Here is an 18,855-nt window from a genome sequence, read left to right as displayed (position 1 = left end):
CGCAGCCGCATGCGTACATGTATGGAGGGAGCCCCTGTGATGCGGACAATTGGCCGCGGCCGCCGGAAGTGACGGGCCCGGTACCGGCGGATCCAGGAAGCTGAGGACGGCGGCATGGGAGCGATTCAGGCTTATGGGGCTGGAAGAAGCCCCAGGTATGTATAAAAACCTTGCCTTTTTTCACCCCTCGTTCCTCTCTGGTTCCCTTTAATTAATTGAGCTTCTTTTCTTTAGCTTGACATGTAAATCATGCAGCTGTACCCAGTGCTATGTTGCAGCCAGCAGCCCCAACACCTAAAAAAAACCTGTCACAGTGCTCTCCGATCACATGAACCCATGATCAAATGCAACGTTGTTTTGTTTCTTTTAAAACAGAAATTTAGGCTTGCTGGACTGCACAGTTGGGGAGAAAACAAAGTGGACCTTAAAACTAGACAAAACAGAAAAACATATATATCACGCTTTTCTTCTGGCAGACGCAAAGCCCCAGAGCTACAGCCAGTAGAACGTGCTCTATAGGCAGTAGCAGTGTTAGGGAGTCTTGCCCAAGGTGTCCTTACTGAACATGTACTGCCGTAAGAACATGAAGAGCCAAGACTCAAACTCTAGTCTTTTGAGCCATTAACTAGTACACTATGCAGCCACTAGACCTATAATCATTAGATCTCATGCCAGTAGTACCAAATCACATTATTATGTTGAGTAAAAATATTTCTTTTCCTTGCTATGAATGAAACCATTCCTCCCATATGTCTTATTCCTATGCTGTTGCTGCAGAAGAGGAAATAGCACATACAGAAAATCTCTTTTATAAATGAAGCCAGCAATATATGTTGTTTTTTTCTTACATCATATTTTAGGTGCGCTATGCTGATGCCCTTGATATCTTCCTCATGATCGTCGGTCTTTTGTGTGCTGTGGCCAATGGAACTGGTCTGCCCATTCTCATCATTGTATTTGGAAAGATGACGGACAGCTTTGTTCTCAGTGGAACAAATGTAAATGTGAACAGTAAGTGAAATAAACATTTTAACTGCTCTGTTACTCAAGTGATACTCTTGTGACTTATATATAGTTATATATAAGTCAACAAAGACTCAAGGCCATATGCAATTAACTTTTTCTCCTGAGTTTTCTCCTAGGAGATAAATATTCATATTTTATTTAGAATAACTTTTCAGCACCTTACAATAAAAAAGTACCATAAAGTAGATGAAAAAGTATTATCAAAAGTATTTTCTTGTTTGCTGCTGATTTAAACAACATTTTATTGACCAGTTTGAAAATATCCCTTGGGAGAAAACTCAAGAGAAAAAAATAATTGTATATGGGTCCAGGGCCCATATGCAATTCACTTTTCCTCCTTAGTTTTCTCCAAGTTGACATTTTTAAACTTGTCAATAAAATGCCTTTTGAGCCACCATAAAGCAAGAAAATGCTCAAAATAATTTTGATAGTACTTTTTCAACTTCTTTTGGGTACATTTTTTGTTGAAAAGTGCTGGAAAGTTATTTTAAATTGAAAATAAAAAATTATCTCCTATGAGAAAACTCAGGTGAAAAAGTGAATTGCATATGGGCCCAGGGCCCTTAAGCATTTAACTTGTTCTCATGAGTTATCTCTCAGGAGATAATTTTCATCTTCCCTTTAAATTAACTTTTTACCCAAAAGTTGGTTAAAAAATACTATCAAAATTATTTTGAGTATGTTTCTACTTGCTGGAGGTTTAAAATTCATTTTATGACGGGAGATGATGAATCACAAAGCTTTTTTTTTCACTTGTTTTCACCTTATCTATGTTATATTTTTACGGTCCAAATGAGCAAAAAAAAATGTTTTATTAAGGTGAGAAAAGTAATATTGGAATTAAGTTAATCAGGAACAACTTACTTTGATTGATTGTTCTGCTTGTAAATGTGCTGAAAAGTTATTTTTATTAATTAGATGAAAAATAAGTAATCTATAAGAAGTTTTGTGAATTGACTCCAAGGTGTGAAAATATCCACTAGAAGAAAACTCGGGAGAAAAAAAAATTGCATATAGGCCTAGCGCCCATATGCAATTCACCTTTTCCTCTGCATTTTCTTCTAGAGATAATCTTTGATTTAGAATAACTTTTCAGCACTTTGTAATGGACAAAGTACTAACAAGTAGGTGAAAAAGTACTATCAAAATTATTTTGAGTATTTTTTGCTTACTGGTGGCATAAAATGAATTTTATTGACAAGCTTTTAAATAACTAGGTAATGTTTTCAGTACTGTACTGTGTCAATAAAGTTTTCAGTACTGTACTGTGTCAATAAAATGCCTTTCAAACCAATTACAAACAAGAAAATACTCAAAATAATTTTACAGTACTTTTTCACCTACTTTTTGGTACTTATTTTCCATTGCAAACAGCTGAAAAGTTATTTTAAAGAGACAATGAAAATTATCTCCTAGGAGAAAAGTCAGGAGAAAAAGTTAATTGCATATTAAAGTGGCCCACATGCAATTAACTTCTGAGTTATCTTCTAGCAGATAATTTTCATATTCTCTTTAAAATAACTTTTAAGCATTTTACAATTGCAAAAGTGCCCAAAAGTTGGTTAAAAAGTACTATCAAAACTGTTTTGAGTGTATTCTTGTTAGCTGGTAGTTGGAAAAGCATTTTATGACATTGTGAAATTATCACCTAGGAGAAAACTCGAGAGAAAAAGTAATTGCATATGGGCCTTTGGGTTCAATCTAATTTTTTTTAATCTCCTTAGTGGTATGCCCGACACTATGTCTGGCATACCGCTCTGTGGCCCCAGGAGTCCCCCATAATTAAATAATTGTGCAAATTGACTGTAAACGCTCTAGCTAGCACTTGGCTAGCTAGTAAAAGTGTCGGGCACCTGCCGCTCCCCTGCGATCCTCCGCGGTCCCCCCATTTATACGTTACCCCCCTGGATCCAGCGATTGCGCAGCCTCCCGGCACAGCTCCGGTCTCTCCATGGGGAGGATCGGGTTTGCGAATGACGTCATGACGTCGGCGACGTCATGACATCATGTGCGATCCTCCCCATAGTGAAGACGGGAGCTGTCCGGGGAGGCTGCGCCGATCGCTGGATCCAGGCTGGGTAACGTATAAACGGGGGAGCGGCGGGGATCGGGGGGTGTAGGAGACTTCTTCTAGCTAGCCTAGTGCTAGCTAGAGCGTTTACAGTCAATTTGCACAATTATTTACTAATCGGGAAAAAAGTGACAAAACCTCCTGAGCGGCAAAACGCTCAGGAGGTTAAAGTACTATCTAAATTAGTACATTTTGGCCCATATGCAATTCACTTTTCTCCTAAGTTTTCTCCTAGGTGATATTTCACATCTTATCAATAAAATGCCTTTTAAGCCACAAGCAAGCAAAATACTCAAAGTAAGTTTGATAGTACTTTTTTCACCTACTTGTCGGTACTTTTTCAGTTGCAGAGTGCTGAAAAGTGATTTTCAACAGAAGATGAAAATTAATTCCTAGGAGAAAACTTAGGAGAATAGTGAATAGTGCATTGGATCAGAGCCAATGCTGAGTAAAAAATAAAAAATAAAGGGTCGATAAAATTCTGTGTTTTAGCTTTTATTCCCCACATTTACTATTTTTCGTAGATGTGATGATAGTTTGGTAAATTATTGAAAACTGCATGGCAATTCACTGAGATTTTTACCTATTGTAGTATTTAATTCAGTATTTTAAGGAATCATGTGATATTTTATTTGGCATTTGATGGATTATTGCAGTGCATGGAAAATGGATGAAAAATGTGATACAGACAGCATTTTCTTATATATACTGACAAGTGCAAGTCCAAGCTGCATACAATTGAAACCTCATTTCTAGCTTGTATCCCCAGCATGAAAATTAAGGTAGCTTTTGCCTTAAAAATGAGCACCAGGTGTAAAAACTCTTTTCAAGCTTTAATTTGTGCCACCAGCAGGTCACTCCAAGAAGATAAGGATAAGCTTCAGACATGACCATCCACCTCCTATGACTGTTAGTTTTAGTTTACAACATTTACAGGAGGAGGTCATGCTCAGGCATGCTCTTCCGAGTAGCTACCTACTCGAAGCTACTCGGAATCGAAATGTTAATTACAGCACCTGTGGGGGCGGGTGAGGGAGGGTTAACTTACCCATGCTGCTGTCTGTTCGAAAGCTCTCCAGTCATGTCCCATGTTGTGTTCCACATCACCACCACAGTTCCTCCTTGCTAGTTGAAGGAGGAAGCGTGGGAGTGAATGGAACGCGACTTGGAACGCAACATGCGATGCGATTGGAGAGATTTTGAACAGACGTCAGCATGGTGCAAATTTGGACAGAGGCGCCAGGCAGGTTAAAATGATCTAAAAACAACTAAAAAGGAGGAGTACAGGTGGACTTACCTCCTGAAATGATGGACAATCAAGATTGTTCAAATCGCAAATAACAATTTATTTTGGCACTCCGCAACGCGTTTCGCAGGTATAACCCGCTTCATCAGGCAAGGAGTGCAAGCTAAAAATCAAGCATACAAGCCATAAACAATATACAATAAACAAAACACGACCCTAAGAGCTTGCCATCATAATACAAAAAGCAAAAATGACATATGTCTGTCACAGAAGGGGCGATCTGCTGTGACAGGAGACGTGTAAATACCAAGGGCCTGATTTACCAAAGGACAATAAGCCCCTTTGCATGTCTAATTGTTTGTTGGCTCCTGCAAACAACCGCGAGAGCTATCGCGGGTGCCCGGACGCAATGCGCCACCCCGGACACGCAAAGCCCATAGACCCATATTGGGCCCCGCGCATCCAAGAAGATGCACCCCGCGCAAACGCAGCGCGTGCAAATGTATGCGCGTGCAAAAAACGCTTAGCGCGAAAAAATCGCGCCAAGCGTTAGCAAGTCAGGCCCCATGTGTAATGAGGAATGCGACCAAAGTAGTACAAGAATCTATCATGAAACAGCACATAAATAACTTTTCATTCAATTGTCAGCATAAGTTATTATATATATCACAGCGTAAGTTATTATATAGTGACAATACCCGTGTGTCCATAGTGGTGTAATAACTATCTACATAGCCGCAAAAGTATCATCTATAAAAGTGAAGTATAGCTCTTTGAATAAATAGGGAATTCCATCTTACCTCAAAAAGGTCCAATAGTGGCAATGCGCCTCTGTAACTCGCGCTGCTGCTGTCTGCTGTTTATAAAGCTGTCTATGTGCCTAAATTAAAGGTAGGACGTCAGGTGAGTACAGCGTGACATCACATCCCCCACACTGGGCTTATACGGGAAGTGATGCTGGGAAGCATGGGCGAGGTGGCGTCGGCCATGTTGATTGTGGGCAATTTTGCCAATAGCTGTAAATATGTATAAAATGTGGTGTTTTTGCCACACTATGCATCTCAACAATATTTCCATGCCTATGCGACCATATAGTGGCACTGATAGCGTTACTGGCTATCATTAGATTGTGATCTCTATTTGTTGTTTCTGTATTCATATAGTCTATATAGTATATATATGAATGCTGCCATCTAGTGGTCAGAATATGGAATAGCAGGTAAAAGTAGTTCTACTCCTATACAAATGCATAAAACTGAATTAAATCCAATAACAGAGATAAAACAACAGTGTTAATATGGTTAAGAAGAAGTAACATCAATAAAATATATAAAAAAAAAAAAAAAAAAAAAAAATATGCTTATCTAATATAATAATTTTAAGAAATGTATACAAAATAAAAGAGAGGCCTATCATAATAAAACATTGTTTGCTATTAGCAAGCGACTGTTTGGAGTAATAATAAATAATTAATCATTAAAATGCTTTTTCTAAAACCTCATTCAGACCATTGGGTATCAGGCACTTTAGAATTTGTATCCAATAAATTTCCTTTTGGCGCAGTATCTCGAAAGCATTTGTGTGGGATGGGGAAACTGATTCGATGAAAGTGATTTTAAATAAGAGAGGATTATTGTTGTGATGGATACCAAAATGTCGAGAAACGCTGTGTAAATTGTAATTATTTATGATGTTTCTCTTGTGCTGGCCAATCCTGCTGCGAGCCTCCTGGGTCGTACGACCAACGTATTGAGGCCCACATGGGCATGAAATAAGATAAATAATGAAACGAGAGTCACAATCGATATGTTGCGTGATAGGATATTCAATGTTTGTAGTGTGGGACTGAAAGGTCTTAGTGTTCACCACGAACTGGCAGGCTGTACATCTCGCTTTGTGGCAGGCATGTGATCCTGGGGGTAGGCGGGGGCCGGTGGATTGGGAGAATGTCCTCAGTTTGCTGGGAGCTAATAAGTTACGCAAATTAGGTGCACGTTTAAATGTGAGTGTTGGTTTGTTGGGTAATAATGGTTTAAGATAGGGATCTTGTGTTAATATGTCCCATCTAGACTGCAACGTGGTTCTAATAATATTCTGTTGTGAACTGAAGCGTGTGATAAACCTGGGAAATGGATCGTTAACGTTAGTAATATTGGAGTTAGGGGCAGTCTGGGATGTAGTGCTGGGGGTGTGAATTGCTTTGTATTTGGCGTCTTTGATTAATTTGTTTGGGTATTTTCGTTCGGAAAATTTTTTTGTCAATATTGTCGACTGTGTATGGTAGTCATTTATGTCAGTACAGTTCCGGTAAATCCTTTTATATTGGCAGTACGGGGTGTTGGTAGTCCAAGGTCGATGATGGTGACTGTTGAAATGAATGTAATTGTTGGCATCGACTTTTTTGAAATGGGTTTTGGTTTTTATATTGAGTAATTCGATGAACAATACCAGGTCCAGATATTCTATGGTGGTGGGATGATATTGGAAAGTGAAAAGTAGACCAGCCGGATTGTTGTTGAGGTATTGCACGAATAGAGGAATATTGTTGGGGTCGCCTTGCCATATGAAAATCAGATCATCAATATATCTACGATAAAACTTAATGTTCTCTGTAAAGGGATGCTGGGAATGGAATTTTAAATGCTCTAGGTAACCCATGGTGAGGTTCGCAAAGGACGGAGCAAATGAACTCCCCATGGCTGTACCTGTACGTTGGTGGTAATATTTATCCTGAAAACTGAACGTGTTATGTTGAAGTATGAATTCTGCACAGTGAATAATGAAGTTAATCTGTGGATGAGGCATGAGCGGATTGTTGTTTAAGAAGAAAGATAAAGCTGTAAGTCCAAAGTCGTGTGGTATATTGGTGTAAAGCGAGGTGACATCGCAGGTTAGCCAGTAATAATCAGATTTCCAATGGATATTTTTAATCAGATGAATGAGGTGTTGGGAGTCTTTTAAAAAAGATGGGAGGGACTGGACATGTGGTTGTAAGTGTTTATCTACAAATACAGATAAATTGCTGGTGGTGGAGTCTATGCCCGATATGATTGGTCTACCCGGTGGTCTGATGAGTGACTTGTGTATTTTAGGTAAATAATAAAAGAAGGGGGTTTTTGGGTGTTGATTAATGATGAATGCCCTTTCGTTTTTTGTGAGAATCCCCTTAAGATAATGCTCATTGATAAAGGTTTTTAATTTTGAGTTATACTCTTCAGTGGGATCATGATCAAGTACGGTGTAATGTAGGGGTCATCAAGTAGACGCGATTATTGGATTTAATTCAGTTTTATGCATTTGTATAGGAGTAGAACTACTTTTACCTGCTATTCCATATTCTGACCACTAGATGGCAGCATTTATATATATACTATATAGACTATATGAATACAGAAACAACAAATAGAGATCACAATCTAATGATAGCCAGTAACGCTATCAGTGCCACTATATGGTCGCATAGGCATGGAAATATTGTTGAGATGCATAGTGTGGCAAAAACACCACATTTTATACATATTTACAGCTATTGGCAAAATTGCCCACAATCAACATGGCCGACGCCACCTCGCCCATGCTTCCCAGCATCACTTCCCGTATAAGCCCAGTGTGGGGGATGTGATGTCACGCTGTACTCACCTGACATCCTACCTTTAATTTAGGCACATAGACAGCTTTATAAACAGCAGACAGCAGCAGCGCGAGTTACAGAGGCGCATTGCCACTATTGGACCTTTTTGAGGTAAGATGGAATTCCCTATTTATTCAAAGAGCTATACTTCACTTTTATAGATGATACTTTTGCGGCTATGTAGATAGTTATTACACCACTATGGACACACGGGTATTGTCACTATATAATAACTTACGCTGTGATATATATAATAACTTATGCTGACAATTGAATGAAAAGTTATTTATGTGCTGTTTCATGATAGATTCTTGTACTACTTTGGTCGCATTCCTCATTACACATGGGGCCTGACTTGCTAACGCTTGGCGCGATTTTTTCGCGCTAAGCGTTTTTTGCACGCGCATACATTTGCGCGCGCTGCGTTTGCGCGGGGTGCATCTTCTTGGATGCGCGGGGCCCAATATGGGTCTATGGGCTTTGCGTGTCCGGGGTGGCGCATTGCGTCCGGGCACCCGCGATAGCTCTCGCGGTTGTTTGGAGGAGCCAACAAACAATTAGACATGCAAAGGGGCTTATTGTCCTTTGGTAAATCAGGCCCTTGGTATTTACACGTCTCCTGTCACAGCAGATCGCCCCTTCTGTGACAGACATATGTCATTTTTGCTTTTTGTATTATGATGGCAAGCTCTTAGGGTCGTGTTTTGTTTATTGTATATTGTTTATGGCTTGTATGCTTGATTTTTAGCTTGCACTCCTTGCCTGATGAAGCGGGTTATACCTGCGAAACGCGTTGCGGAGTGCCAAAATAAATTTTTATTTGCGATTTGAACAATCTTGATTGTCCATCATTTCAGGAGGTAAGTCCACCTGTACTCCTCCTTTTTAGTTGTTTTTAGATCATTTTAACCTGCCTGGCGCCTCTGTCCAAATTTGCACAGTATATAGTCCACCTTGGGTGGAGGGGACTGTCCCCTTCTTTCTATCTACAGAGAGCGACTTCTTAAACCTGAGTGGGGTCAGGTTCTAATACTCCCCACCTGCAGTTCAAGTGGTTGCCTATGTGGTAACCCGTGTTTGTGAGTATATCCACATCTGTTAATTATTTCGCCAACAATTGTTAGACTTACTGCACTATATTGGGCTCTCGGTTTTTCTTTTTGTTTCAAGTGCATCATATAGCCTCTACGTTATCCAACGCAAGAGCGACTTAACCGATAGCAGCCCTCCAACATGGAATTCATCGACGAGCGCGCAACCCATAGATCCTGTCTCTTGGCCCAGTTTAAGACCAATACGGACATTCCAAGCCCACCAGGAAACATATCGGACAATACCCCGTCGATCCCGGAAATAGACCTCAAACCTCTATTCATCAAACTTGAAACTGCACTCAAGGACGAATTTTTCAATCTTGCGGACATCGCAATGCAGCGAACTTATATTAATGAAAAAATTTCACCTGACGGTATTCGCATAAAAACACTATCCACCTTTCCAAAAGACTTAGTTTACAGTGATGAATGGTATGATTTTTTAGAAACTTGCACGAGCGGAATGATGGAGAGAATTATAAAGAAAAGAACCTCCATCGTCAATGACCTCCAACCCATTATAGCGGAACTCAGACACACTTTGGCCCAGCATTCGAAAAGCAAATCCTACCATCCACTCATGTCTAATTTGATTTCACGTGTCAAAAAGTTTGAGGTTGATACCATCGACACCAAGCTACGTAAGCTCAACAGAGACAGGTTGGCTTACGCTGAGCACAGGGAACGAGCACGCGCCACTAGATTCCCACCAGCTATCCCCATACAATCACAAAACCTGTTGCCCTCACTTATGAGTCTAAAAATCCCTCCACCACCACCACGGATCTTTCCGCTTTACCCACCACCATATCCACTACCGCCGCCCACTTTCCCACCCCCCACAGAAGCACTTCCTACACCCCTACCACCTCCTCCAGCCTTCAATCCCCCAAAATTTAGCTTCGCACATACCACTATGTTAGAGAAAACCCTGTTCCCAAAAACATTACCGGCAAATCAAATACAAAAACCAATAACCTCAGCGACCAATCCTGCTGCACCTCATCCTGCACCTATACCATCTGGGCCCAGCATAGTCCCCAAAAAATCAACTCAAGTTCCTAAACCACGGAGAGTTTCCAGCTCAAAAAGCACGAACAAAAAGAAAAAAACTCTCAGTTCAAGAACGAATAAAATCCAATTCAAACCGAATACAGTTCCACTCTACAAGTTTCTTAAAGGAGCCCCTCCCACTACCCTCCTCAATCAGCAATCATTGGTCCATACCTCTATTAGTGAAACCACACCACTTGAAGAAGACCTAGGGTCCTCTCAGTTCAGCACATATGACACACCCATACCGTCGCCAACAGAACTTCCCCAGACACTACTCAATGTAGGAGATCCTACCAGCAATATTGAGGGGTCAGACAATCTCGACACTACCCTTACCGCCACGGCTTTTTTAGACCTCCCCTCCACACTCACACAGAGCACCCTAGTCCTTCCGTTACCCAGCCCCACTATAAACCGGGTCCTCCTCAAACCAAAACACAACATGAAGAGGCCCCTCCCAGACCTCGAAAAAGAGGCTGTCGGGGCAAAGGAAAAAAGAAAAAAAGAAACCTCGAACACGATACTACCACTACCAATCCTCAAATGAAAAGTATCTTTAATTTATCAGATTATGCATTAAATTCATATGAAACCCAACTTTTAAACAAAGGTTTATCTTTTTGTCCCACTAATTCATCCAAATTATCCGAACTTTATACCGATCTTAATACATACATACGTAAATTGACACTGAAGAGACACTTTGCCCTTAAAAAATACCAGAAATCACTCAACGATCCGGACCCTAATTTTATTATTACTAACAACGAAAATATACCCATCTGTTCTGTTAACCCCACTGAAGTAACTATGGAGAAGTATATTACTACACAACTTAAGGGCCGCTCAAGGTTCTACCCGACTGCATCAAAAGGTAATTTTATACAGACATTTCATTCTCTAGTGCTTGAGGATCTACAGAAAATTGACCTCAATTCATTCCCGGCTCAATCCAACCTTACTAACAAAGAACAGTCTGCACTCCATACCCTCAGACGTACTCATGATATAATAATCAGACCAGCGGACAAGGGAGGGGGGGTTGTCCTTCTGAACAAAGTAGACTACCTCGAAGAAGCTTCGCGTCTACTTGATGACCCCCTACATTACACCGTACTTGATCATGATCCCACTGAAGAGTATAACTCAAAATTAAAAACCTTTATCAATGAGCATTATCTTAAGGGGATTCTCACAAAAAACGAAAGGGCATTCATCATTAATCAACACCCAAAAACCCCCTTCTTTTATTATTTACCTAAAATACACAAGTCACTCATCAGACCACCGGGTAGACCAATCATATCGGGCATAGACTCCACCACCAGCAATTTATCTGTATTTGTAGATAAACACTTACAACCACATGTCCAGTCCCTCCCATCTTTTTTAAAAGACTCCCAACACCTCATTCATCTGATTAAAAATATCCATTGGAAATCTGATTATTACTGGCTAACCTGCGATGTCACCTCGCTTTACACCAATATACCACACGACTTTGGACTTACAGCTTTATCTTTCTTCTTAAACAACAATCCGCTCATGCCTCATCCACAGATTAACTTCATTATTCACTGTGCAGAATTCATACTTCAACATAACACGTTCAGTTTTCAGGATAAATATTACCACCAACGTACAGGTACAGCCATGGGGAGTTCATTTGCTCCGTCCTTTGCGAACCTCACCATGGGTTACCTAGAGCATTTAAAATTCCATTCCCAGCATCCCTTTACAGAGAACATTAAGTTTTATCGTAGATATATTGATGATCTGATTTTCATATGGCAAGGCGACCCCAACAATATTCCTCTATTCGTGCAATACCTCAACAACAATCCGGCTGGTCTACTTTTCACTTTCCAATATCATCCCACCACCATAGAATATCTGGACCTGGTATTGTTCATCGAATTACTCAATATAAAAACCAAAACCCATTTCAAAAAAGTCGATGCCAACAATTACATTCATTTCAACAGTCACCATCATCGACCTTGGACTACCAACACCCCGTACTGCCAATATAAAAGGATTTACCGGAACTGTACTGACATAAATGACTACCATACACAGTCGACAATATTGACAAAAAAATTTTCCGAACGAAAATACCCAAACAAATTAATCAAAGACGCCAAATACAAAGCAATTCACACCCCCAGCACTACATCCCAGACTGCCCCTAACTCCAATATTACTAACGTTAACGATCCATTTCCCAGGTTTATCACACGCTTCAGTTCACAACAGAATATTATTAGAACCACGTTGCAGTCTAGATGGGACATATTAACACAAGATCCCTATCTTAAACCATTATTACCCAACAAACCAACACTCACATTTAAACGTGCACCTAATTTGCGTAACTTATTAGCTCCCAGCAAACTGAGGACATTCTCCCAATCCACCGGCCCCCGCCTACCACCAGGATCACATGCCTGCCACAAAGCGAGATGTACAGCCTGCCAGTTCGTGGTGAACACTAAGACCTTTCAGTCCCACACTACAAACATTGAATATCCTATCACGCAACATATCGATTGTGACTCTCGTTTCATTATTTATCTTATTTCATGCCCATGTGGGCCTCAATACGTTGGTCGTACGACCCAGGAGGCTCGCAGCAGGATTGGCCAGCACAAGAGAAACATCATAAATAATTACAATTTACACAGCGTTTCTCGACATTTTGGTATCCATCACAACAATAATCCTCTCTTATTTAAAATCACTTTCATCGAATCAGTTTCCCCATCCCACACAAATGCCTTCGAGATACTGCGCCAAAAGGAAATTTATTGGATACAAATTCTAAAGTGCCTGATACCCAATGGTCTGAATGAGGTTTTAGAAAAAGCATTTTAATGATTAATTATTTATTATTACTCCAAACAGTCGCTTGCTAATAGCAAACAATGTTTTATTATGATAGGCCTCTCTTTTATTTTGTATACATTTCTTAAAATTATTATATTAGATAAGCATATTTTTATGATTTTTTTTTTTTTTTTTTTTTTTTTTTATATATTTTATTGATGTTACTTCTTCTTAACCATATTAACACTGTTGTTTTATCTCTGTTATTGGATTTAATTCAGTTTTATGCATTTGTATAGGAGTAGAACTACTTTTACCTGCTATTCCATATTCTGACCACTAGATGGCAGCATTCATATATATACTATATAGACTATATGAATACAGAAACAACAAATAGAGATCACAATCTAATGATAGCCAGTAACGCTATCAGTGCCACTATATGGTCGCATAGGCATGGAAATATTGTTGAGATGCATAGTGTGGCAAAAACACCACATTTTATACATATTTACAGCTATTGGCAAAATTGCCCACAATCAACATGGCCGACGCCACCTCGCCCATGCTTCCCAGCATCACTTCCCGTATAAGCCCAGTGTGGGGGATGTGATGTCACGCTGTACTCACCTGACATCCTACCTTTAATTTAGGCACATAGACACCTTTATAAACAGCAGACAGCAGCAGCGCGAGTTACAGAGGCGCATTGCCACTATTGGACCTTTTTGAGGTAAGATGGAATTCCCTATTTATTCAAAGAGCTATACTTCACTTTTATAGATGATACTTTTGCGGCTATGTAGATAGTTATTACACCACTATGGACACACGGGTATTGTCACTATATAATAACTTACGCTGTGATATATATAATAACTTATGCTGACAATTGAATGAAAAGTTATTTATGTGCTGTTTCATGATAGATTCTTGTACTACTTTGGTCGCATTCCTCATTACACATGGGGCCTGATTTGCTAACGCTTGGCGCGATTTTTTCGCGCTAAGCGTTTTTTGCACGCGCATACATTTGCGCGCGCTGCGTTTGCGCGGGGTGCATCTTCTTGGATGCGCGGGGCCCAATATGGGTCTATGGGCTTTGCGTGTCCGGGGTGGCGCATTGCGTCCGGGCACCCGCGATAGCTCTCGCGGTTGTTTGGAGGAGCCAACAAACAATTAGACATGCAAAGGGGCTTATTGTCCTTTGGTAAATCAGGCCCTTGGTATTTACACGTCTCCTGTCACAGCAGATCGCCCCTTCTGTGACAGACATATGTCATTTTTGCTTTTTGTATTATGATGGCAAGCTCTTAGGGTCGTGTTTTGTTTATTGTATATTGTTTATGGCTTGTATGCTTGATTTTTAGCTTGCACTCCTTGCCTGATGAAGCGGGTTATACCTGCGAAACGCGTTGCGGAGTGCCAAAATAAATTGTTATTTGCGATTTGAACAATCTTGATTGTCCATCATTTCAGGAGGTAAGTCCACCTGTACTCCTCCTTTTTAGTTGTTTTTAGATCATTTTAATCTGCCTGGCGCCTCTGTCCAAATTTGCACAGTATATAGTCCACCTTGGGTGGAGGGGACTGTCCCCTTCTTTCTATCTACAGAGAGCGACTTCTTAAACCTGAGTGGGGTCAGGTTCTAATACTCCCCACCTGCAGTTCAAGTGGTTGCCTATGTGGTAACCCGTGTTTGTGAGTATATCCACATCTGTTAATTATTTCGCCAACAATTGTTAGACTTACTGCACTATATTGGGCTCTCGGTTTTTCTTTTTGTTTCAAGTGCAGACGTCAGCATGGGTATGTTAACCCACCCCCACAGGAGCTGTAATTAACGTTTCGATTCTGAGTAGCTACGAGTAGGTAGATACTCGGAAGAGCATGCTTATCCACGCTCATCTCAGCTATGCTGATGATCATAATCAGCTAATTACAATTATGCAAAATTTCACATACTTTTTTGCAATTATGCCTTTATGTAATTACGATATGTAAATTCAAATGATTTTGTGTAATCATTCGTAATTTTGCGTAAATTTTTGCGTAATTCTGTGCTGACTCTAGCGGTGAATAGCAAACACCCCCATACATGTTATTGTCACCAAAATTGAATAGAATAGTGGGTACAAGTCAAAAAAAATATTTTTCAAAAAGACCTTGTAGTTTTTAAGGAAATAGATTTTGATAATGCAAAGGAAAAATTACAGTTTAAAAAACGTTTAAAAACCATTTTTCATTAGCATTTTTAAAATAAAATTTTCTTTTCCTTGTACTCACTATTCTTCTTAACATATGTAGCAGTTTTGGTGGCAATAGCATGTATGGGTTGTACATTTACGCAAAAATAATGAAAAAATTATGCAAAATTATGATTGATTACAATTTCTGATTAAATTAATTACGATTTTTCCCAAAATGTCACATTACAATTTCGCATCATAATTGCGAATTTGGATGCAAAATTATGCCTATGCGAAATTTTTGCTCATCGCTACTCAGCTATATATATAATAGAGTTGTATGCAAGATTACTGCCTTCTCGATTGCCGGTCAGTGAAGGGTTCCCCTGCTTGTAGATCTAAACTAGCCTTATATGTATTTGTTTTTCTAAATGAATGTCTGGCCGATTCAACAACTCTTACGGAGTCTGTTGGGTCATCTATTAGCCTTATATATTCGATCGATGCAGGCTTGATTGATTTTGGGCAGTTTATTAATGGAACATATCCTCAGAGATGTTGATAAATCTCTGTGAGAAGGAAGCTGTGCAGGAGTTATGGGGGATCACTTGCCACATAGCATTGCATTAAATTAGAGGGACGATGCTTGTAGGATGATTGATGTTCATGTCAATTTTAATAGATCACCATGTTTTAATAGTCAGTCACTACCTGTTGGAATTCCAGTCATATAGGGATCAATAAGCTGGGCATATCAGGCAATATTCAACCTGGACATATCAGGCAATAATCAGTTAGGGATCTGCCTAATTATGTTGTTTCATTTGAGGGAGTGACTATGACTAATTATATTTTGGGGGTTGGAGGGCTTATGTTTGGGGATTGGGGAATAAACTTTGCCTCATGATGTTTGGGAATTAGGGAACTCTGCCTTGGTATGCTTGCTGGAGGCTAAGTACACATGGGTTAATAAGGCAGAGACTTTGTCTAGTTTGTGGATTTAGGGTGTACTTCGCATTATTATGCTAGGGAATTTATAGTGGGGGAAGTATCCCTAAATGTAATTAGGCAGAGCCAAGCCCCCCCCCCCCTCCCCAAAAAATAAAAACAACACATAATTAAGTAAAATGGGGACATTTTTGAACGGACAACCCGACTAATGAGGTTTTTTTGGGGGGTGGGGGTGGGACACTACCTAATTATCCATTATTTGTTATTGTGTTTCAATTTTTTTGTGGAGACTTGCACCTTCCATTATATTTTGCTGCTGATTGTGATGTTTGGTATACACACTGCTCAAATTTGTGTTTCGGGGTAACATGCTGCCTAATTGCAATGTGGGAGATCTGCCTGCATAATTAAAGTGGCTGTTTCTCATAAGGTTATTTGTGTCGTATCTAGGCCCTTATTTTTTTTTCATTAAAGGAGAAGAGCTGCAACCAAAGTTTTTCTGAGTATGCCCGCTGTCTTACACTACTGCTAGGTTTATATACATTTATATATGTTTAGCCCCAGCCATTGCCCAATTTGGCCATTCCCACTTTTTTCTGTGGCACGCTATACCTTCTTGGTTCCCAGAAGTGCTCCAGATCCTCCAGGACCCTTAAAGGTTGTCCCGATGAAGAATCCAAGTGTTGTTCTTCCACAAATTTGGCCTCTTCTTCCTCACTTGTTCTCTCATCTTGGCCAGAACCTCAAGGTAATAATGTTCTTTTACATTTATCTCAATTGCTTCTAGGACCTTTAAGGTCATTTACGGCGACAGATTATCCCACAGCTCTGAGAACATAACTCACAGCATGCCTAGTCTCATTATTTAACTAGTCTCATTATTTAACAGCCACATCTTGCTTGTGTTTATTTGGTGTAAACTTGTTAGGAAAAAGAAACACCTTGGACTTGCCAGGGGAAGTTAGTCCACCCAAAAGTAAGATATCAAAAAGATATCAGACTCCACACAATATAAAACAGTAGCAAATTATGAATGTGTTTTCTTACAGTTTCAAGAAATTATTCAGGTTGTGACCAATTGCCCATCAATGACATAGAAGAGGACATGACTTGGTAGGCAACAGTACAATATCACATTGTGTTATTATTATTTAGCAAGCGTAAAATGTACTGTATTTATATTTATTGCATTTTAATGTGCTTAATTTATTGCTTTCGCCATTTTAACTTTTATTAAACGTTGCTCTCCCATCATGTTTTGATTGCGCTGAACATTCTGTTGAGGTTACATACAGATATTAGCATCCGACCATGGACAATTAGAGAGAATTTTAATGGAGTGAGAGCTAGGCCAACTGTTAGGCAAATTAGGCAGTTATCTAATTATTTAGTGTTATCTCTGAGGGAAATACCATGTCTAGTCATATTTTGGGGGTTGGCGGGCGTAATTATGTCTGGGGATCGGGGGATAAACTTTGCCTCATTATGTTTTTGAATTAGGGGAGTACATGTGGGTAATTAAGGGGGAGACTTTACCTAATCAGGTTTGTGGACTTAAGGTGGACTCTGCCTTATTATGCTTGGGAATTTAAAGAAGAGCTGTCAGCTATCACAGAAAAAAAAACACAGAAAAAAAACATATATAAGTAGATAAATACTTTTTTTTTTTTTTTCTATATTAAAAAAAGAGAAAATCCTTCTTAGGATCTTCCATTTTAACTGTGTCTATCTTGAAGCTAATCCTGACATAATTTCTTCCCTTACTCTGTCTGTGTATCATTGCCCGCCCTCCTCCCAGTCTGCAGACACTCCCACCCATCTCTGCAGTAGAAAGTGCATTGTCTCAGCATGAGAAATATTGGTCAATCAGAGAGGAACAGAGGTGTGGGAGGGGAAAACGGGAGGGAAAGTGGTTTCAGCCAATCAGGCTGCATTAGTTACGTCTGAGGGGAAAGTAAAGAAGAAAAAAGAAAACCCAACATGCCCTGCAACTTCCTTTGTGCAGCAGATGTACCAAATAAGAGACAGGAAAACCGGGGAATTACGTTTTATGGAGAAGAAAAGTAAGAGATTTTTAACTTTTGGATTGCCTGGTTAGCATACTTATTACTCGTTTACCTGTTAAAAAAAGAACAGATTTTTGATTTTATGCCTGACAGTTACACTTTAAAGTGGGGGAAAGTATCTCCAGAAAAAAAAAACATTGGGGTCATGTGCTGCTAATTGTGATGTTTCTATTTAGGTTACATACAGATACTGTATTAGCTTCCAATCATGGACAATCAGAAAGAATTTAATGGAGGAAGGGCAAGCTTAACTGGTAGGCAAGTAAGGCAGTTAAGAAGTATATCCCTAATAAAGTGTATAAGGGTGTTCATACATTATTCAATATTGCGGCCCCAATCGATATTCCAGTTAGATAATTTTATAAAATTGTAACGATCGGTGTCAGCACACAGAGAGAATCTGATCGTTGATGATCTGCAGAATCATCAACGATACAGATGTATACCTGATTATGGATGATCTGCAGAATCACCAATAATACAGGTATGACTAACCTCTGGACACCTAATGAGTAATGTGTTTGATGAACTGTAGGCTATCTCCTGAGGAGCAGGAGATATACGTGACTCAGCCAAGAGCCACCTGGGAGAGGGGGCCCTGGGCAGTGCAGAAACTATCTCTTAGATAGAAAGGACCTGGTAACCAGGGAAGCAGTATTAGATGGTGAACTGTACTGCAGCTAAAGGAATAGACCA

The 18,855-nt window shown here is 39.7% G+C and overlaps 1 protein-coding gene across 2 annotated transcripts in view; it reads left to right on the top strand.

Annotated features, from left to right (window-relative positions):
* The window catches only part of LOC137518308 (ATP-dependent translocase ABCB1-like), a 169,691-nt gene that overhangs the window by 31,894 nt on the left and 118,942 nt on the right, over nucleotides 1-18,855 (top strand). For both annotated transcript variants that reach the window (XM_068235985.1, XM_068235984.1), the window contains exons 6-7: nucleotides 861-1,011; nucleotides 17,143-17,206. In XM_068235985.1, the coding sequence (XP_068092086.1) occupies nucleotides 861-1,011; nucleotides 17,143-17,206 (215 nt within the window). The remainder of the gene's footprint in view (nucleotides 1-860; nucleotides 1,012-17,142; nucleotides 17,207-18,855) is intronic.

Source organism: Hyperolius riggenbachi, chromosome 5, assembly GCF_040937935.1.
Source record: "Hyperolius riggenbachi isolate aHypRig1 chromosome 5, aHypRig1.pri, whole genome shotgun sequence".
Taxonomy (NCBI): Eukaryota; Metazoa; Chordata; class Amphibia; order Anura; family Hyperoliidae; genus Hyperolius; species Hyperolius riggenbachi.
The sequence above is the reverse complement of the archived record's forward strand: the minus strand, read 5'-3'. Positions and strand labels throughout refer to the sequence as shown.